General features: G+C 37.0%; 1 protein-coding gene across 4 annotated transcripts; it reads left to right on the forward strand.

Annotated features, from left to right (window-relative positions):
* Positions 1 to 325: 325 nt before the first annotated feature.
* trbd (ubiquitin thioesterase trabid) lies at positions 326 to 23,466 on the forward strand. 4 transcript variants are annotated; one of them, XM_089738891.1, is made up of 19 exons: positions 326 to 675; positions 769 to 818; positions 899 to 1,148; positions 4,889 to 4,975; positions 5,443 to 5,536; positions 5,940 to 6,034; positions 7,054 to 7,165; positions 7,858 to 7,974; positions 8,701 to 8,848; positions 9,268 to 9,353; positions 10,617 to 10,730; positions 11,158 to 11,286; positions 11,701 to 11,842; positions 12,436 to 12,571; positions 13,581 to 13,689; positions 14,618 to 14,750; positions 15,811 to 15,904; positions 17,487 to 17,635; positions 18,572 to 23,466. In XM_089738891.1, the coding sequence occupies exons 3-19, from the start codon at positions 1,017 to 1,019 to the stop codon at positions 18,654 to 18,656; spliced, it is 1,962 nt and encodes a 653-aa protein (XP_089595017.1). In that variant the 5' UTR covers positions 326 to 675; positions 769 to 818; positions 899 to 1,016; the 3' UTR covers positions 18,657 to 23,466. The 4 variants fall into 4 exon arrangements, with proteins under 4 accessions (XP_089595017.1, XP_089595016.1, XP_089595015.1 ...); XM_089738890.1 differs by having other exon boundaries at positions 326 to 818; XM_089738889.1 differs by lacking the exon at positions 769 to 818.
* Positions 23,467 to 23,697: the final 231 nt, after the last annotated feature.

Genomic DNA, 23,697 nt, shown 5'->3' on the forward strand with positions numbered 1-23,697 from the left:
GTAGATCAAAAAATATTGAAAACTTCAGCAAACTTCAACAATACTTGAACAAAAATGTCAGTGAAGACGGCCAATTAATCTTTAAAGTACGATTAGCGCGGTTTTAATAAATTCAGTTACTTTTAATTATGTTAACAAGCATTTATAGAAAATATCTTTGCAACACATTTTTTTACCATTTGCACCATCTTATCATTCCTCGATTATTCTAACACTCTGAATTTATAGTGAAATTTTTTCTATTCCATCGTCCATAGTGCAGGGAACGGTAGCTCCGGACATTATGAAGTCTGTGACATTATGGAATCTGTGACATTAATTTGGTTGTCTCGTTTTTTCATTGGCTTAAACATTTCAACAAAACATTTAGGATGCCATGTTATTGGTCAAAATAAAACTATACCTTTATACTATTTTACTATTGGCACATTATAATCGGCATCTTTTGATAAATATTTCGCCAATTAAATGATAACATTTTAGTGGCACAGAACATTTTTTTGACAATTATCGAATGACAACATTTGACATGACCAAAATTTGTCAAAATACCGTGCAACTTGACTGTAATTCCATTAACTAATTTATGTTTTTCCTGTCTTCCCCGTATTTGTTTCATCCCAAGTTAACTAAACAAACTGTGGAGTAGTCCGATCGATCTGATCGTTTCTTACCGTGAGTGCGTTGATATGCTTGGATAGACTTGACCTTATGGCATCTCTCACGATGTTTTGTGTTGTGTAACGACGCCAAAATCTTGCATTGCAGCTTGCCAAGAGTCCTATCCTTGCGCACTATATAAAACAGAAACGTTAGATGTATGGGCATCCCTATTTGTCAACTGATTGAATTCCTAAGGTGAAATTTTCTCAAAGTGAAGACGTTTTACCTGTTTCAGGTCACACAAGGCGACGCAGCAAAGAGCACCTGTTCAAATATTGAAATATTTTATATGATGAAAGCTTTATAGTCCATGTAGGAACGACTCTTGCTCTAAATGTTCTAATTGGTGTACAATGAGTGAAGAGGCGAAGAATGATGCGTCAAGAAAGAGTGCATCACAGTCTGTGGGGATTGATTGTGCTTCAGGCCCAGGGGCTGAGGCGATCACACAGGATGCAGCCACTACCATTTCCCAAATTGGACAGGTAAGAAAATTATCCAATTTTTTGATTAGTTTATTTAAGCTTAATTCCACTAAAATCAAATACATTATAATCATAATTAGAAAATGGAAAGAATTTAATGTGGTAGTGCAAAGTAGTCGAATTGCAGCAAATGTGTGAGCGATGCCATTTGTTTATTTGAGTTGTCTATTATCAAAGGTGGCAATCTGTGCATTTGGACAAAAAAATGTTATTGATATGTCAATACAGATTGATTTGAATATAATCGACTCCTTCAAAGAATATGGTTCAAAACCTGCATTAAATAAAGGTTAATACTTAACCTGCTATTTATCTAAGATGTCGTTCAGAAGAGTTTTGTGACTGCCAATGGAATACAAAGTCAATAATTCATTTTTCTGATTTACCAATAATTGTCCAAAAGTCACATTGCCGGCTTTGATAATAGTCGACTCATTTATGTTATTTAAAGAAGTGCTATGTGAGTATTTCACTAAACCACTAGATCCTGGAGGCATTTGAATTCTGGCTAAGTTGTATTGCTTGAAATGAGTACACTGTGTATTTATATCCTTTAGGCCACAACAATTTCAGTTTAGTTTTACAATTGGAATTAAACATAAATTTACAGATTATCAGCAATAATAAATAGGTCTTAAACTTAAAAATGAAAACATAAAATACTTTTTGCTATTTATTGAAATTTCTGTTGTAGCAATGTAAAATTCATCAATACAATAACTGTCACAGAATCTGTACTTCCATACTAATATTTTAATGTGATAATTATAATTAGAAATGCTTTAACAAAACCGACTTGAAATAATAAAAAAAAGATATTTCAAAACAAATTAATATACACTAAAAACGATAATCATCGAAATCGGTTGGTGTGGTATTGAGTTATTCATCTATTTTTCGCGCACATACCAAATGAAAAATTAAGATTTATATGGTTTTCTCATGGATACCACTATCAGAATTAGACTTAATTAAAATGGGACCACATGGGAAGCATCAGCTTTGTAATAAAAAAAGAATCATCAAAATCGATTCACCCAGTAAAAAGTTATGAGCTTACAAACAAAAAAAATCATACAGTGGAATTGAGAACCTCCTCCTTTTTGCGCAAAGTCGGTTAAATGATTTTTTCCTTCTTTCATGTCAAAACGAAGCAACAGATTGACAAGATGTTTCTTAAAGTTTTAGGTCAGGACATAGGCAACTTTTATACTTTGCATTTTGTACTGAAAAAATATCATCTCAATGGGAAACTATATTCTTACCTTTTGCAAAATTACATGATGCTTTCTAAAAATTAATTCATGCTTTAATTGATCACATGACTAAAGTCATGGGTAACAGCTAATATAGAATAAATAAAAGTTTTGATTTTTAACTCATAATGATAAAAATGAATTAGAATTATTTAGAGCCATGAAATAATTTCATACATTTTATTATTGGTTTCTAGTATTAATAAGTCACCTGGAATAAATATGTAAAAGCATCACTGGTTAGTAAAACGGGAGATGGATTCCTTTGAACAAGTTTTTTTTTTTTTTTCAAAACAGTAATGCATTGTAGTTTGAAATCGTTGAGTAGTTGTTCCAAATAAAATAGGTCTGGTTACATGTAGCAAAGTCAGTGGGAGCATTGGTGTTGATGTCTCTGAGGTCCAGAGCCAGTACCAAACAAAAAATAGTATATGACAGTATTTACTATTACATAATGTTGTTATCATATGGAGGCTCACTATTATTATAATATTTTTTGCATAAAGGCAACAAACAGCCAAAATACAATTTTCCATTGATATTCACACTTAAAATTCTTTACAGTTTGAGACATTCACTAAAGTAGTTACTTATTCTTGGCTATTTGCTTACATACAGATTGTAAATGTAATCAGTGTGAAGTATTTTGAAAACTTATGAATGGTGAAAACCAATTAATCAAACTATTGGAAAAAACCAAATATTGGGAACTATTTGCCCTGCATCCTCCTTAGATGAGCTGTTCTCAACCTTTCTTACTCAAATTAACATACTCTTTACAAATTTGCAACACCCTTACTTGAACTGAAAGTTTTAATACGAAGTGAAAGTAAGTATAGGAGATTTTTTTAAGATATATTTATTAAAAATGTAGCTGTACAATTAAAATATTAAATACATGTGTACTATAAATCTATAAATATTTGCCCATTTTGAACCCTCCGAGATGCAATTCCACCGTTTTCCCAGACTCACTTGTGATAAACAGATTTATATTTGTAAATTTTGGTAGTTGAGAACAGCTGATACAACATATAGTAGGTGGGGACAATTGTTCAATTTGCCTGCAATACCTTTACTGACATAGCTTGTGTTTCACTTATATCAATTAGTATTTTCAAATCATATTTCAAAATCTTTTATTAAACACATTAGTTATTTGAGTATAAATGAAATTTGTTCTTTATTCTATATTATAAATTATGTTATTATTGTTCTTCCTCATTCATTGTAATCCATCAAAAGGCTTAGACTGTAGGCTTAGAATGTTTACCTACCCTGGATAAACATTACGGCCCCATTGGTGATTTGGTTAATAAAAAAAAACAGACGTGTGGCACTCGGGGACTGCCGCGGTAAAGCTATTGCAAAGCATTTTTTATCAACTTATGCAATTACAATTAGACAATAATAATTTAATATTAAAACAATAATAAAAATAAGACCACGCAATATTTACAAACATTAACAAAAGCAAAATATTAACTGTCCCTTTCACATTCATAAGCTAGATCGCGTGAGAGAGAGATGGGCAGACTTTTCATGATGCTCATGCAGTGCGACGTCACGCCGCGCGCTTATTCACAAACAGTACACCAGCGCAACGTGTGAATGTGTTGAACGCGAGCTACATAGTAGGCGTAGTGGGGGTGTCAGGTTATTTTCGTTACGGAATTTTTGATTCAGTCGCCGCGCTCAAGGCCCGCGATAGAAGCTATGCAATAGCTTAAAAAGTCTTATTAACATAACAATGAAAACAGTGAGTGGGAATCTGATAGGTACCTATTGCAATCAGTATGCTTATTTATAAAATTTACATAAAACACATAACAATCTATTTGTGAATTCATTATATAACATAGTCTTTAAATAAGTAATTTAAATTAGTAAATAATTATTTCTGAAGCAATAAAATTATAAAGCTGTGTAATATGTTACATTAGACTGATATCTTTCCGGTGGTGCTTTCACTTACTCAAACTCATGAATCGTTCATTATGGTCATCAAAGGCAGGGGAATCTATGGTATAGTTAACCGGTAGAAGTCGACAACAGTTGAGGGGGTTCTTAAATTCCTAGATTTCCTTGAAGTGGTTATGGCAGACCACACCTACGGCAGCATCGTGGCCTCGTTGCTAAATTGGGTATAACAACTTCTCCGTTATAGTCATTACGAGCGATGTTTGATTTCTGAAAGAACATCACCTTGCAGAAAGGGCACCGGGGCAACACATATATATTTTTTGTTCGATTTAAACCGTCGCCGTCGAGTGGGGTTATAAGTAATTAATGCCTAATTTAAGACATCCTTAAACGGTTCGGGTTCCCTCATGTAAAAGCTTGGGAATCAGCTTGGGACACCCAAGGTGCTTTCGTGTAAGTGCTTTGCGTGCTCACACAAATGTAATTGTTGAAATACTGCGTTTTTAGCGTACCGGAATTAATAGTAAGAACCTGTAGTGATATAGGTATGTTATATTTCAGATGACAACGAGTTCAGCGCCACCGTGCGAGAATTCGAAATGGAGCTGTGAGATGTGTACTTACGAAAATTTTCCTCTCTCACGAAAGGTATCGCATTTCATTTGTGTTCTATTGTTTTTGGTTACTACTTTAAAAGTTGTAGACTAAACATCTAAGTTACATTTAATTTTAAATAACGATTTTTTGTATCAATAGTTCTGTCTTTAGTTCCTTTAGTCTCTCTCAATTCGCGGAGCAGATAAATGATTATTACGATTTGTAGTTTCAGCAGTTTATTAGTAGTAGATTATAGAATTGGCAGTGTTGTTGCTCATTATTTACAATTTAAATTAACTGTTGCCCTAAAATGAAAATTCTGTTTTTAAAATATCTTTTAAATTTACCGTAACTACATAAGTAATCATTCATCATTGCCCTCAATGCAGAATACATTGCCCTCAATTAATGCCCTCAATGTATTCTGTATTGAGGGCATTGATTAATAATTTGCTTAAGATAAAATTTCATCGAACAATCTCGAACGTGTCACGGTGCATTCAGTACGTATGTTTCAGTGTACAATGTGTAGATCACCGAAGCCACTACTGGGCGAAGACATATTCAGATTACAGGACGGCGCCAGCGCTCTTCCATCACAGGAAACGTGTGGTAAACACTCCCCTTTCTCCTCGACCAGATTTGAATGAAATAATAATAATGTGTGTGATGATTTCATTCATCCGTAATCATAACAGTATACCGGTTTTATTTTCATTCAAATTTCATAATTAATTTAGTTATACCTAATCTGTCAAATCAAAATGAGATTTCATTATTTTTTAGAAAAAAAAAAAAAACAACTTTAAAAACATTTTCTAATGTATTCTCACAAGTTTTAAAATAATTAAAAGTACAGCTTAATTTTGCGTTCCTTATATTTTCTATGTATTAAACGATTATGTAAATTTTGAAAAAAAGCTGTCTAATAATAATTGGATTTTGTTCCCACTTTCACTGTTTCCCGAATCATAGTTTAAAGTTTATAAAAATAATGAGCTTTTTGTCTGCACAGGAGCGGAAGCCGTAGCAGATAGACTGAAACCCCTCAGGATATCATCGCCTCAAGGTCACACTAGTGCCTCTACTCTTGTTAAATGGTCATGTCCTGTAAGTTGTTAATAAGCTATTTATTCAATTGAAACTAGTCGTTTCATTCACTCTATTGGTTCATTCAGTCCATATTCGTTCAGTTTTAATGATGGCAATTTAATGTAGTAAAAATATTAATATATTTCATATTTTCACATAATCTAGAACCAACAAATCTATTTTGTGTTTCAAATATTAATTGTATATTATGAATGCTGCAGTTTGCCAATCATTAGTGAAAAAAAAGCTCTTTTTTAGTTTCATCAATTATCGCATATGGCGGGAGTCTGCATGGTGCTCGTCTCATTTTATTTAGTCTATAATTCTGCAACCCTTACTCGATACTAAAACATAATATCAGTCCGCTGAGGCTGAGGCTGGTACCCACCACTATCCTATCGATTTCTGCGGAGAAGCAGTCATTTGTCCAGAAAATGTTAACGGGACTATTATTCTATGAAATCCTACCTCATGTCTCGAGTAGAACTGCGGCATTCACATTACCTATTGACTCGGTAACTACCAAGTGGGCTGTGGGTTGGTCCAGCCCTACAACGAAAATAATTGAATTGAAAAATATATACATATCGCATATATAATAATATAACATTGCAATTGTCTACTTATACTGACCGAAACACTAATTTGAACGAAGGTCGATAAACATGAGTCTCATTATAAATGCATTTAATGATATGCATCCATATCAGGAATGATGCGTAGAGAGGAAATGCATGTGACTAGGAGATGTAGGGAAATGACAGTGCAAGGTAGAAAGGGGAAGAGGTTGACCGAAGAAACTATGGATGGAGTGTGTGAATAACGATATGAGAGAGAGAGAGAGAGAGGAGTGAGTGTTGAGCTGACGGCTGATAGAAGAGAATGGAAGGGAAAAAATTGCTGTGCCGACCCCACCTAGTGGGATAAGGTGGAGAAAAAGAAGATCAGAAACCCGGCTCTCTGCTATACGAACTGCCCTTAGTGCAACATTGTTTTTATGCAATTAATTTGTTAAATATAAATTATTGTAATTCCAGACGTGCACGTACGAGAATTGGCCAAAGTCGATAAAGTGTGCGATGTGTGGCTACGGAAACCCTAACCCGGCCCACTCGCCCCCGTGCGACACCAGGCTCCCGAGACCCCCAGGTAACACGCAACCATAGACACAGCCCATTCTATTGTATCATCGATAGCGTAAAACTTAACTCAAATTTGTATGGAGTTGGAACAGCGCCCCTAGCGGCAAACGTATTGAAGTTCAACACTGCTAAGCACACTGTACCTTTTTACTTGCCCAAAGCACGTCATTACGGATCCTCCCGATCCATTAACGGTGCTTTTAGGTATCAATCATCAAGCACCAGTCACCGTCCTTATCGAACCCGTCGCTTGCGACGAAGGGCTCGACGAGCGAATTGACCCACAGACACAGCCCATTGAGTTTCTCGTTGGACCTTCTCAGTGGGTCGCATTTCCGATCTGGGTGTAGATGCTGCGAAGCACTGCTCTTGTTAGGCCAGTGTTAGCAACACTCCGGTTTGAGCCCCGTGAGATCAACTACTAATTAAGGTTACGCTGAAATAGCCTCTCAAGGCTATCAGCTTAGGTAGGAAAAAAAAGGGGAAATGCAATGTATTTCATTCTTCTCAATACAAAATTCACCATAGGCCATTTAACGGTTCGGTCGGTCAAAGTTACTAGTATCCCTACTAATTTAATTGATTAATTAATTAATTGCTTAGATGGATGAAATGAGTTGATTGACCACCAGGTGGTAAACGATTACCAGGGTCCATAGACATCAACAACCACGTATTTAGATGTAATATAATTCACAGGAGTAAACGAAATATGTAACAATCAAACCGCGTCTCTGCACGACGTAGACGGCAGCACGAGGAGATCGAAGCGGCGCGCCAGCAACATCGACTGGATATGGCTGCAGGCCTGTCTCGGTATGTTAATTAAATTAATTGAAGACATGACTGGATGAAGATGTTAAGTACGATTTTTTAAGTTTTTGAGTTTTTACATTGAACGAAGGTGCCTAGAAACAATATTAGACATTCAAACTTTCTTACCGGTGGTAGGACCTCTTATGAATCCGCGCGGGAAGGTACCACCACCCGTCTGTTTCTGTCGTGAAGCAGTAATGCGTTTCGGATTGAAGGATAGTGCAGCCGTTGTAACTATACTGAGATCTTAGAACTTATATCTCAAGGTGGATGGCGGCATTTACGTTGTATATGTCTATGGGCTCCGGCAACCATTTAACATGAGGTGGACCGTGAACTTGTCCACCCACCTAAGCAATAAATTTAAAAAAAAGGTGGGTAGTGGCTTTGCCTATATAACATTTGACCTGTGAGCTCCTTCAGATGTGTTCCTTTTTTTATCCTACCTAAGCTGATAGCCTTGAGAGGCAATATCAGCATAACCTTAACTAGTAGCTGAGCTCACGGGGCTCAAACCTGACGACGTTGCTAACACGAACACGGCCGTGCTTCGTAGAATCTACCACCGGATCGGAAACGTGACCCACTGAGAAGATCCAGCGAGAAACTCAGTAGGCTGTGTCTGTGGGTTGACTGTGGGTGGTGTGACGGGTTCGACGAGAACGATGACCGGGTCTGTGTTCATTAACGTCAACAAATAACTGATACAAAATTTTATATTTCCAGGCGTAGTGGAAGGTGAATCTCGAAGGGTCGAGACATATCTGTCGAGTGGAGGCGACCCGGCCCGGGCCCTCACTCACGCCGAAGTTCAACTCCTCAATCGAGCTTCGGCCTTCGACGCTGGATACACGCTCGTACACTTAGCGATCAGGCACGTGCGATTTGTTATACACGTTTCTTGTTCTACGATATTCTACCATACTTATAAGACTAGCACTCTTCGAACCGGATTGTATTGCCTACGCTTCTATATACAGGGCCGCGCCGCCGCTATGTGCGGAGTGAGTGGTGCACACAGGCGCCAAGACAATAAGGGTGCCGCCACCGAAATTATCTGTGTTACACTCACACAACAAAATATCCCTTGTAGTGGAGTATCGTTATTTAAAGAGTTACAATAGGTGTAACCTAAGCTTTCTAAATAATAAAACATATAAGTACAAGTTTCCGAACATTGACGTCAAAATTAACAAATAAAAAAAACATAGAAACGTGAAGATTCGTAAAAATAGGGGGCGCTTCATGGATTTCCCGCACGTTTTTCTGTCTACATATAGTTTTTTTTTTCAGATTTCAAAGACAAGAAATTTTATCAACATTACTGTCACGGATATCGGGCGGCGGACCCGGACTGAAACGATCTCCCTCTTATATAGGTACGTTGTATTATTCTGTTGTAATACTTGTTGGAATCGTTTTAGTATTCACACTAATACTAGATAGTGAGATACTAGATAGTGAGATACTAGAGTTACTATCTAATATCTCTCGTCACCAGTAGCTCGAATCTCCCTATTGCGAAAAGTATTTTTTGAACTTTTTCGCGTGGCTGTTTCTTACCGTTAGGTCGACCATTATAATTTCAAGGTTAATTCAATCAACCAATCATTTTTAGATCAATTTATTAGGGAAATCGTATACTATAGAATGCATATACATGCGCATAGGAGAGGGCTTTATTAGAGGGTACAAGGTGCGGGCGCAGCGGTGTTAGGAGGCGCCGGCCTTGGCACTGTCAATGAACCTGTCACGTTTGTACCTAGCCCGTTGTTCTCCAATTATTACCAAGAACAAGACCTGGCTGTATGGATTAAAGTCCTTTGCCTTTCCCATTAAGGATAAATCAATATCATCATCACATAGCCCGTTGGCGCGTTTACTAGAGGGCGCTAAGGTAATGACGTCACACCTATTTCTGCCGTGAAGCAGTAATGCGTTTCGGTTTGAAGGGCGGGGCAGTCGTTGCACTGTTAAACACGAGACCTTACAGCTCATGTCTTAAAGTCAGTGGCGGCTTGTACGTAGTAGATGTCTGTGGGCCCTGGTAACAATTTAACACCAGGTGGGCTGTGAGCTCGTCCTACCATTTAAGCAATAAAAAAAAAAATGAACTCCTCCTCCGTGCGTCGTGTCGTCTTCCTCAGTGCTGAGGGTCGTCGATCCTTTACGGAGCACTTTTGTTAGGACTATGTTCCTCCATTCCTTCCTATTCTCTGCGCAGTGGATAACGACATTGATGCTGAATTCTAAAGTCGTCTTAATCTGATCTAACCAGCGTATGGGACTACGCCCTCTTGACCTCTTCCCTTCCACTATGCCGGTGATGAGTAGTTCTTCGAGATCGTCACTCTTTTTCCTCGCAACGTGACCGAAAAACTGAAAAATCCTACGTGTACTGGTGCTAGGACCTCTTGTGAGTCCGCGCGGGTGGGTACCACCACCCTGCCTATTTCTGCTGTGAAGCAATAATGCGTTTCGGTTTGAAGGGCGGGGCAGCCGTTGTAACTATACTTGAGACCTTAGAACTTATCTCAAGGTGGGTGGCGCATTTACGCATTTACGCCTTTAATGCGCACGTTTGACGCAATAAATTTAATCAAAGCTCTAGTATGTATCTGATCTTGTGTCCTATGTTCCAGCGCCGGACCTGGCGTCAGCGATACGTCGGCACATAGCGGGGTGCTTAAGGCAGAAAAAAGGAAATTTTCCATGTCGATACATCAACGAGTTCTGCACCTTCTCGTTGCCTGCTGGTAAGCCCGCCTACCTGTATTTTGTATAAGTTAATAAGTATAATATTTCGGATGTCGAAATCAAAATCACGATAAAAAAAATGTATTCAACATAAATGAAAGGACATACTTGTTGAACGTCAAAAAGAACTACCGCCAATTCACAAAAAGTAGGCTCCGTCGTGAGAAGAAATGGCAAGAAACTCAGCGGACATGTCTTTTTTTAAATATTAGATTTTTTTAAATATTCATCCAATCTAAATTAATAAATAATAATAAATCGAAATTAAAACGAAAAAAAAATGTTACATTCATGTTGACCTTAAATTTAAATATAACCACAAAAATTACACAATTGAAAAACCATAATATTAAATCTCAAAGATGTCATTTATAAGTCAAGTCAATTATAATTAAAAAACACCTTAAAATATGTACAATTTCTCAGATATCGAAGAGTTACCGGCTGCGATACAAGAGCAGCTATTCTCCGAGTTATTGGACAGAGAAGCACAACAGACTTTAGAAGCGGATCCTCCACTCATAAACTGGAGCTTGGAGTTTACTGTTAACCTTGGTGAGCATCACTGTAATACTTTTGTGTTAATATGGACACATAAATTCATTCAGCCCTTATAGACACAATTAATGCAGATTCCAATTTTGACCTCAGAACCTCATACTTTAAATTGAGATGCAGAATTGGTTCACGAAATGAATTTCATTCTGTACACGATATTATGAAAATTATGGTTTGGTAGGAATATAAGTAATATTATTGCGCTATTACTACGTACTAATACTACCGATACTAGAAGCAGTATGTACTGTGAATAGACTGTAATGAATCTCTGAATTCTCATCTCTGAGAATAATCAATGCTTGAGTTTATTCTATTGTAACGGCATAATTCAGGGAACGCCTGTGTCATAGTACCACCCCCGGACGATAGACGGCGCCACGTGTTATGTGTGTGTGTGTTATCGTCCAGGGTCCCGGCTGTACGCCCTCTGGAACCGCTCGGCCGGCGACTGCCTGCCCGACGCCGTGTGCCAGGCCGCCTACGGGGTGTTCGACAGGAACAACGCGCTCCGGACCGCGCTGGCGGACTCGCTGCACCAAGCCCACAGGAGGTGAGCTTTATTTGTATAACCATAACGTTCATATACGTATGGCAATTCATAGCTGCTTGTGACTAATTACTACAACTATATATCGACGCTTGAAAGGCAAACGTAACTAAGCGACAATAGCTGCTTCGTACATAAATGACAGGCAATGACCATATTCGATGCGCAAAAAATATATATTTCTAGGTCTATTCAAATCATTTCAATCCTACAGCTAGATTCGTTAAAATAGTTTTTTTTCGGGTATTTCAACTTTAAATTAGTCTACTGTAAAGTTCACGCTTTGTCGCTTAGTCACGTTTGCCTTTCAAGCGTCGATATGTATGTTTTTTTTTTAACAATCGAACACATGGCTTAAGACGTCCTACCACCAGTAATTACGCAAATTATAATTTTGCGGGTTTGATTTTTATTACACGATGTTATTCCTTCACCGTGGAAGTCAATCGTGAACATTTGTCAAGTACGTATTTCATTAGGAAAATCGGTACCCGCCTGCGGGATTCGAACACCGGTGCATCGCTCAACACGAATGCACCGGACGTCTTATCCTTTAGGCCACGTCGACTTCACAAGATCGTATTGTCTATTTTCAGTTTCTACGAGCGTTGGCAGGCGTGGGAGCGAATGCAGGCGTCACTGTTACATTACGCGCCCGAGGAGGGGCAGCTGAGGGCGGAGTGGAGCAGGATATTAGCGTCCGCGGCCAGACCCGGCACGCCGCTACATCAGGTGAATTCCCTTGTGTGACGCATCTAACAACAAAATGTGATGTCTTGCTCAACAACAGTCTTTTAGTCCATTCATTATATGGGGTTGACCCCGGAAATTCGACATACCCACCCAGTATATAAACACATGAGAACTTGTATGTTGGCATCCTAAAACTATTCTCAAAATTCACATAAAAATGATAACTACTACATTTAATTTCATCCCAGTTGATTAATGTCTCAAATTAATCATCTTCATTTAATTTCACTCCATTTTATCATTTTTCATAAAATTAAGAATATAAATTAAAATAAGACATGACCTAAAGGTCTTAGTTACCAGGTCATAAAATCCTATAAAAAAATCCTGCACTAAGCGATTAATCACACACTAATGATGATTAGTGTTGGAAATTGCGAACTGTTACATACGAAGCCGCCGAAGTTTAGTTTATCACTTAATTTCGTCACATCAAGGGAAGCCCTAGATGGAGATCACTAAATAGTATAAAACAAAGTCGCTTTCTCTGTCCCTATATTCCTATGTATGCTTAAATCTTTTAATCTACGCAAAGGATTTTGATGTGTTTTTTTTTAATAGATAGAGTGATTGAAGAGGTTTATATGTATAACTAGCGGACCCGGCAGACTTCGTAGTGCCTCAATCGATAAATAAAAAACCTAAACTTTTGTATAAAATAAACTCAAAACAAATAAAAGGAATCCGTCCGACGGGGGACACATCAAAGGAGAAACAAAATTGTTTTATTTTCTTAATTCCGAGCATTTTCATATTTATCTACCTTTTAAACCTCTGAACTTCCACAAATAATTCAAGACCAAAATTAACCAAATCGGTCCAGCCGTTCTCGAGTTTTAGCGAGACTAACGAACAGCGATTCATTTTATATATATCTGATAATAATATCCATTAAATAGTGGAGAAATCAATAATGAATTACAGTTTCCGAAGCGAAGCGGGGGCGGGTCGCTAGTTATTAAATAAATAAAAAGAAATCGTATTTTAGATCCACGTGTTCGTCCTCGCGCACGTGATGCGTCGTCCCATCATCGTGTACGGGGTCAACGTTGTGAATTCCTTCCGGGGGGAGGCCTTAGGATTTGCACGGTTTCAAGGTACAGTTGAAAATGTTTCTTAATTTTAATGTTGTAAGGTCGAGTATTGATTTTCTGTATTTTTCATATTGAACGTTCTGTAATTGCAATTAGTTGCAATTTGCTGTGATTATAGATCTATGTTAGTACTTTTAGAACTGTTTTTTTAAATTTAAATCGATGTTAAAATTATAAAGATTATAATTATGAAGGATACCATGACAAAAATATCCAAATGCATACTTGTATAAGCGGTTTTTTTGTTAAATGTATGATTCGATTTTTTGTTTTGAACACAAGATTTCTGAACTACCGAATTTAAAAGGTGTCTTGTGAGTCCACACGTGTAGGTACCACCACCCTGCCTATTTCTGCCGTGAAGCAGTGATGCGTTTAGATTTGAAGGGTGGGGCAGCCGAAGCTGCAGCTGTACTGAAAAACAGACTTCGAACTTGTGTCCCAGGGTACCTGTGGCGGCATTTACGTTGTAGATGTCTATGGGCTCCGGTAACCACCACGTGGGCTGTGAGCTTGTCCGCCCATCTAACCAATTAAGAAATGGTATTTTAGAATTGACTTTTGTCTGTCTTAACCATTTTATTTTGTTTAAATATAAAAAATAATAATGAAATATCGCTCCTACCGTCCATCTTATTGAATCAGAAAGGTAACATTCTAATAAAATTAATACTAATGTTCTACATAGTCTATATAAATAGATGGCGTATTGTTTCATAAATGCCTATATAATTATTTCGTTAACTACTAATAAATATGATTAATGTCTTCAAATTAATTTCGTCATATTGCATACGGATTTACTAGAGAGAAGATAGAATTGGGTATAAGCGGTGAAAGAAGGTAGCGCCAATGAAATGGCCCGGTCTCATCTTAAATCGGAGCAGCCTTTGAATTAACCAGCAATTCTTTACTGTGTATATGATTCCAGGTATATACTTACCGCTACTGTGGGACCCCCAGTTTTGTTCTAAATCGCCTTTATGCCTCGGATACACTCGCGGACATTTCTCCGCGCTAGTGCCCATAGAGCCTTATTCGCATAGGCATACGTATATTTGTCGGTGAGTTTCATTCTACATATGAGTCGACTATTATCAAAGCCGGCAATGTGACTTTTGGACAATTATTGGTAAATCAGAAAAACGAATTATTGACTTTGTATTCCATTGGCAGTCACAAAACTCTTCTGAACGACATCTTAGATAAATAACAGGTTAAGTATTAAGCTTTATTTAATGCAGGTTTTGAACCATATTCTTTGAAGGAGACGATTATATTCAAATCAATCTGTATTGACATATCAATAACATTTTTTTGTCCAAATACACAGATTGCCACCTTTGATAATAGACGACTCATATATAACAATAAACGTTATTTGAAAGGACGTCTCGATTGAGGCAATAAATGCTATTAATTGAAGCTTTGATCGCATTTCGTGTTTTGTATGGGCTTTTCTCTATATAAGGGCGTGACCAGGATTTTCGAATTAAGACGGTATAATGACTATGGGAAGTTTTAAAGAAATAACTTCATCGTTCTCGGATGTTGACTAAAAATAAATCATATTTTAATGCATCAAAATACAAAATAACCTAATTGCATTTTTATTTTATTTTTATACCATTTTTCGTATATACTTGTAACACTGAAATTGTTTAAGTTACTATCCTCGTTAGTACCGATTACGTTCGTGTCTTATTATATTTTTCTAATCATAAACACTACAATTTGACAATAACATTACTCGATTTTCACTACTTTTATCAATTATGAATAAAAATAAAAATTAAACTAATAATTTTGTTAATTCAAAATATTTGTTGTATATGACAAAAAGTTAACGCAATCAGCTCAAAAAAGTTTACTACTTAAGTGACGGTGGTTAATATTTTTTATGAGTATGAGAGTAACATTTAATAATATATGTTTATATACTTAATTAACGTGATCCTGACAAGTTGGAGACTAGAAACTTCATATTGTACATACATTATATCTGCGGTGAAGTCGTCAGCCTATCCACCTTTTTGATCTTGAAATTTGATTAAGCGCATCCAAAACATTACAACTGCTTTTGTAATGATTATGTTTTTTAAAAAAGTTTAATTTCTATTTCAGGGAACAACAAGATGATAATGAAGATATGATATACCTGCCGTTAACGGATTCAGAAGGGAAATTATTGCCTGTACATTTTCTGACTTGCGATGAGGTAAGGGTGTTATAAATTACGGATACACGAATAAAACTGTTTGATACAGAAATTTTCTCGAAAACGTATAATAGGTTTCGTAGAAATTTAATTTTAGAGCAGATCTTAAACATGAGGCAGTTGATCGAAAAGGCAAGGGAGTTCAACGTCCCGATGGCTCTCTGCTTCATTGACTATGCCAAGGCTTTTGACTGCATCAACTGGAAGAAAATGTTCGACGTGATGCAAGAGATGGGAATACCGGACCACCTCGTCTCCCTTGTTCAGACTCTATATATGAATGAAATTACGAGAGTCAGAATGGACAATGAGTTTTCCCATCCATTTAAGCCCGAACGTGGAGTCAGACAGGGGTGTATTCTCTCCCCACAACTCTTCAACCTCATCGGTGAACACATTATGAGGCTCGTTCTGGAGAACTGGGAGGGGGGTATTCGTGTAGGAGGCCACCGAATTAATAATCTTCGTTTCGCTGATGATACCATTATAATCGGTACCTCGGAGCGAGAGCTGCATGAGCTTCTGAGGAGAGTGGAAGTCGTTAGCAAAGATTACGGACTTTGCATCAACCGATCCAAAACGAAATTGATGTTTGTCGATAGAGCTGGCACAATGACACGCACTCACGAACTGCGTGACCTGGACGTGGTGCAGGAATTTGTGTACTTGGGGTCATTAATATCCAGTGACGGTGATTGTGACAGGGAGGTGGTCAGGAGGGCCCAGATGTCAAAATCAGCCGTGAAGCGATTGGAGAAGATTTGGAGAAATCGCAGCATAAACAAAAAACTAAGATAAAGCTCATGAGAACCCTTATCTTCTCCATATTCTTGTACGCTTCTGAGACGTGGACCCTCAAGGCCCGTACCCGATCGAGAATTGATGCATTTGAAATGTGGTGTTGGCGCAAAATGCTGGGCGTATCATGGACGGAGCGCCGAACAAATGTGTCAATTCTCGAGGAGCTAAACGTCAAGATCCGTCTATCCACAATCTGTATGCAGCGTACTTCGGACACGTGGCCCTACAAAATCCTGAGAACTTGGAAAAATTAATAGTTGTAGGTCACGTGGAAAACAAGTCGAGGAAGATTGCCAACCAGGTGGACGGACATTATCAAGGATGCCACAAACACCAGCGTCCCGGGCGCCATTAAGCAGGCCGAACGCAGGCGACATTGGAGGAAGCTGGTGCAAAAATTGGACCAAGGTGGTCACGACCCTCAGTAATGAGGAAACGACAAAGAAGAAGAAGAAGAAATTTTTAACGTTTAAAAGATTTCTAATTAAACCTTAAAATATTTTTTTTTTATTGCTTAGATTGGTGGACGAGCTCACAGCCCACCTGGTCTGTTATTGAGATATAAGTTCTAAGGTCTCAGTATAGTTACAACGGCTGCCCCACCCTTCAAACCGAAACGCATTACTGCTTCACAGCAGAAATAGACAGGGCGATGGTACCTACCCGTGCTAACTCACAAGAGGTCTTATCACCAGTATTAAAATGACTGGGTGATTTCTAAAAAAAACAATTTCTACTACTAATTATATAATATACAGGGTGTTGTTTTGTTGTTTCGTAGATGTCGGAAGCAGAGAGCGTGGTCCGTCGCTGGGTGGTGTGGCGCGAGACGTCGGGCGGGCTGGCGGCGGCGCGGAGACCCTCGCTGGCGCCCTCGCTGCTGCAGGCCCAGATGCTGGAGGAGTGGCTCAACCACTACCGCAGGCTCGCGTGCGTGCCACTTCTACTCGATCTAAACCTCTGTAACGTTACCGCCTAAAGGATAAGACGTCCGGTGCATTCGTGTTGAGCGATGCACCGGTGTTCGAATCCCAGGCGGGTACCAATTTGTGTCTAACGAAATACGTACTTAACAAATGTTCACGATTGACTTCCACGGTGAAGGAATAATATATAATTACTGGTGATAGGACCTCTTGTGAGTTCGCGCTGGTAGGTACCACCGCCCTGCCTATTTCTGCCGTGAAGCAGTAATGCGTTTCGGTTTGGAACTGAAGTTCAAATTAAAGGGCGGGACAGCCGTTGTAACTATACTTGAGTCCTTAGGACTTGTTTCTCGAGGTGAATTGAACATTTACATTGTAGATGTCTATGGGCTCCAGTAACCTCTCAACCAGGTGGGCTGTGAGCTCGCCCACCCATCTAGGCAATTTCCTTGAAGGCGACTTCACTTGATTGTTAACGGCTAGCGTTGTTCATAGACATTAATAACGTTGAGACACAGACATAGCGCCACGGACTCGTTTAGTTTCGGGCATATAGTGATAATTTTTTCTTATCAATTAAAGATACTATACGAATGCCTAAACGCATCCGGCGATTATGCCATTAACTGTGCGAATTCCCCCATAGCACAGCCCACTGAGTTTCTCGCCGAATCTTCTCAGAGGGTCGCGTTTCCCATCCGGTGGTAGATTCTGCGAAGCACTGCTCTTGCTAGGGTCAGTGTTAGCATCACTCAGGTTTGAGCCCCGTGAGCTCACCTACTAGTTAAGGTTACGCTGATTATAGCTTCTCAAGGCTATCAGCTTAGGTTGGGGAAAAAAGTGCGAATTATGTCAAAGATTCAATCCAGTTGTCAGTTTGAATATACTAATAAAACTGTTAATAGCATAAAAATAATATAGAAAACCATACGTTTTACAGACAACAAACGAGAGGTCCATTTCCACCGCGACTCCAAGCCGCGGCAGCGGAATACTCAAGCGATCCCGATACAGATGAAGAATGATATAAACACTCGCTAACAATACACCAAAATAAACACAACACGGTAATTAATATACACCGTCAAACACACAACGTTGATAAGCTTAACATTAGGAAGGAAATAAATAAAAAAAACTTGGCAACACCACGAAGCGCTCGGTGTTGCCAATGAACAAAATTCTAAATTAATAATTTTGCTCAATAACTAAGCAGCTTATGATTTTTCACGATAACGATTCCGATTCTATTAATTAATACGAATAGAAAATGCGCTTGTTTAAAAATAATAAAGTACAAAATGTAATTGTCACGCAATATTACACTCTCGTACATTGTGTATGAGTATTAATTACATTAGACAATAAAGTTTTAATGCCCTCTGAGTTCTCACCAAATGTCGCTGATCATGATCTAAAACTGTTTTATTAATGAACAGCCAAAGTAGTAGTATATTGATAGTTACATCAAAATGAATTGTAGTAGTTAAATAATAATAATATTTTACAAATAGCGTGGTATTGTGAATTTACAATATAGCTTCGCGTAGTGGGAGTTCGTTTTTTTTTTTTGGCTTTACTAAAGAATCGTGATGCAGTAAAACAATTGATGCTCTTTTCAACATAAAACACACTTAAACACTTAATTAATGTTCAATACACGAAATGTCTTAGTTTTTAATTCTTAAAAGTTCAATTAATTTTACGTACATTCCAAATCAAAGTCACGTTATTTCCAAATTTAATACACCTATTCTGATTTATTTACTAGAGACGCGAATAGTTGAAGTGTGAATTGTAAAGCCAAAATCAAAGGAAATAGTGCTCTTATAATAAACTGATAAACGAAAATACGTGTCTAGGGACGACAGATAAATTAGTAAAAATATTTTTATATATATATAAATAAATAAAAAAAGATAAATGGCAGTGAGAGGTTGCTTTAGAGTGACGTCATCTATAGGTTTTGTATGGCAGTTGAGATATTAGTTTCGAAGGGATTGCATTCATACAATTTGAAGGTTATAGTTGTCGAAGTGACTATATTTAGTTTTATAACACGAATGCGTGATCGAATAATGGCCCGCCTTACTGTTGATCGAATAGTTTTACCTGATCTAATATCGATAAATAATCGATACGAATCTCCATTCATATCTAGCAGTCGTGACTTGTCAGTAATCGCAGCATCAAAAAAATGAACTCTGATTGCTTATAAAGAAATCTATACTAATATTATAAAGAGGAAAGATTTGTTTGTTTGTTTGTATTGAATAGGCTCCGAAACTACTGAACCGATTTGAAAAAATCTTTCACTGTTTGGAAGCTACACTATTCCCGAGTGACATAGGCTATAATCTTTTTGAAACAAATTAGGGGTACTTACTAAAACTCAAATAATGTAACCCGAGGTGTAAAAAAATTACCTAAAATATTCTTTACATCGCGGGTCTTGCGAAAACTATTGATAGTAGAATAAAATAATGTACTACGACTTTGTAGAACACTATGCCGCAAATGAGTTTTCTTTTATTTAAAAAAATAAAACAACGTCAAATATCGTTGAAATTTTTGTTAAAAACCCGAACGGAGCCGGAGCGGGCCGCTAGTAGTGGAATAAAGAGATTTCCGAACATACACACATATTCTCTGAAATTTATTAGATTTCCCTTTCAGTGGTTTGTTGAGAGCTTATCTTAAAACCCAACTAACTTTAACTAAATTCAGTAAACATTTTCTATTACACGAACGACATACCGGCTGAGACATTGATACTTTTTAGCTTAAAGTTTTGATTTAAACAACCACATGATAATCTTCACCTCTGTGCCCACATACAATACCTCTACATATGAGTGGAGATCATTCATGTAATAATAACTTTACTTAGTGTTGCTAGTGTTAAAAAAACCCATGAAATCTAAAATGTTTTGGTGAATCCGATTAGTAATTAAAAAAAGCAATAATTATATTTCGAAATGTATAAAAAATTAGTATGAATAAAAAAAATAAGTGTAAAGGCTGAATTATTGTTGCTTCGTGTAGATTTTTGATTTGCTGTAGATCGTATTATTGAATTGTTATTTTGGGGTTTATTTTAATTTTATTTTTGGGTGTGAATTTTATTTGAAAGTCGCTAATGTTCGATTGTGACAAAATTATTATTGTGTAAAAAGGCTGCGCTGATTCATAGCTGGCAGGCGTTCGGATTTTTTAAATTGTACAATGAATGAGGCTAAAGTATATTTATTTTTATATTGAATGTTCAATACATTAATTGTAAAATCAATGTGTAAATTATAAATCAAAATTATGTAGATATTGTTATTAAAATATATTTTCGGAGTTGAAAAAAAAATTAATTGAACGGTCATGAAGGTTAGTTATGAATCAGCACTTAAATACAAAAAAAAAAAAATTTTTTCCTTTGGTTGTAAAATAGAAAAGTATAATTTTTCAAATTAATTGTTTTATTAAATTAAGATGTATTATAGAATATGATTATGCTATTAATATGTTTAGCGTGGTTTTTTTTAGTTTTGACTTTAATTCTGATAGGAAGCCGTTTGTGATTGTATCATCATTCGAATTTTCAAAAGATTACATTAACGCGAAAACAAATCACTTTAGAATATAAAAAATCAATATAATTCTGGCACTTCGTAATATAACGGAAAGTAATTGCTGTATCTATCCAAAAGTACGTATTCGACGAACATTCTAGCAAACCAAACGGATTTGAAAAACACAAGCACTTTCAGTTAGTTAGATCGCTCAGTAATAACAATGTTTTTTTTATTACCTAGAGCAGCGGTCGGGGAACCGGGGTAAATTACCCCAAATGAGGTAAAATGAAAATTTGGGGGGTAAATATGAAACTTGTGAGTAAAAAGTATATGTTGAAGTGAAACTTTTTTAGAATCGTTGTGATTTCAAACTCGATGAAACGAAATGAAACGAAACGAAAAAATAATATATTTTTTTTCAAAATTATCGTGGGGGCTATAATATGAAAGATGCTAAAAAGAAGCGATTTCGTTATTTTTTGTTCATCGCCATGGGGTAATATCAACTTACACAAAAATATTCTGGGGTAATAATTAAAAAAGTTCCCCGACCGCTGACCTAGAGGGTGTGTACAAGATCCCTACCTACCGCATAAAGAACACTTGACCACATGGATACCGGAAATCTACCTTGAGACATGACTTTAAAGTCTAGAACAATCTAACCAAAGAGTAAAGAGTTTTCTCATATCTGATGAATAGTGGCATCATAATTGCCATGGACATATACAGGGTGTTTAGAAAGTAAAGTTTCCAGAACCGAAACTGGAATATTCGGAAATATACTTACTTAATTAGGAATGGAAAACATTAGTTTAACGAAGTCAAGCATCTCCGTATGCTTTAGTATGTTCATTTATTATCAAATCTCGAGGCAAAACTGTAAACAAATATTCCCGAAAAATACAGCTGATATTAATATATTCTAGTCATATTGACGTTGTAATTTTTATTTTCTAATGTTGTTCTGCCAGGTATAACTGATACTGCCTTCTTCGTTTTCGGGAAGTTCTAATTCACCCTCTTTAAGGGTGTCCTCTAATTCGCCCCCTCTTTCACATGTGTTAGAAGATACCTTAATGTACCGAAGCTATCAGTATAACCTTGGGATCATGGTTTAAAGTTGCACATCTAAAGGCCTATGCCAAAAGGGGTCAGAATTGCGGGCCAAACTCTCAAATTGTAATTACTTTTATTAAAACAGTGCTCTAAAATAAAGACTAGATGTGTTTTAGTAATGTTAGATGATGCGTTCTGGTAAAGATAAGTTGTCACTGCTGTTGGCGCATACATTATTGCACTTCTTCTTTCTTCTTCGTCGCTTTCTTCATTGCTGAAAGTCGTGTCCCTGAAACTTGACCGTTGCCTGTCTCGAGCTGTTTCAATCTCGTCCGGTCCTCAGGTGCTCGAATGGCGGTTGCGACTGGCAACCCAGTTAGAGCGGTTACTTGATCACACCAACGGCTAGGTACCTAATCGGCCGCGGGGTCTCTTTCCTTCTACTTTGCCCGTCACAATCACTTTGTCCAAGTTATCTGACTGTCTATCTTATTAATAATCTTATTAACTACTTATCCATGAATGTCAGTTTTATAGTTTCAGGAACAAGTAAATGTTTTTTTGTTAATTGTACGTGTAATTGGACTGTTTGTCATAATTGGGAATACGTTTATCGTTTGGCTAAATACAGCAATACTGTCGATCGAATACGTTGTACGGTTTATAGCCAAAAAAACCGTCAAATAACAGCTAACAAAAACAAAAAAAAAAACATAGACACGGCCCTTCTAAATTTTGATGCTAGAGGATTGTGATCGGTGAAGCGCAAGACAAGACGTTCATTAAAAAGCGTCGTTCAAAAATAAACTTTCTGTTAAAACAAATACGCGCTATTGTAAATATTTATGCCGCCGCCTTACTCTCATTAGTATTTTAGCTGTTAACCAATGGTGCAATACGGAATATATAAATTTTGCTTTAGAGGAAAAGGAATAACTCGCTTGGAAGTGAATGGTATGTTTGCTTCGTTCGATTCAGTAATACAAACTGGAAGGAATGAAATTTTGAGGGCAACAATAAATGAACTATTGATCTTATAGGTTATATTTTACTTTTTCTTTCAACAAGTTGTAAATATGTTCACCGGGTACGTTCGATTCGAACGTGATTAAACGCGCATCCGTTAATTTCATTGTGAACTCATTTGATTGAAATTGTTTCTGTACCTTACTAATTTTAATCAATAAAGCACTTATTTTATGAAAATGTTCTTTATTTGTTTTATTCCTAGATTTCGACTGAAATTATAGATTTAAAGATGCGGCCTGTGCGACGATAAGTGGCAACTTTTAAGTACCTAGGTACTACAGTACTATAGTACCTAGGTACTATACTTAATACTTGATTCATCCATCCAACTTGATCCAAAATAAGACTAATTTTATTATTTACCGAAAGTTTTTTAGGTACTATTTTTCGATTGACCCATATATCATACTTG

This window comes from Bombyx mandarina, chromosome 26 (assembly GCF_030267445.1).
Source record: "Bombyx mandarina strain Sakado chromosome 26, ASM3026744v2".
NCBI classification, from domain to species: domain Eukaryota; kingdom Metazoa; phylum Arthropoda; class Insecta; order Lepidoptera; family Bombycidae; genus Bombyx; species Bombyx mandarina.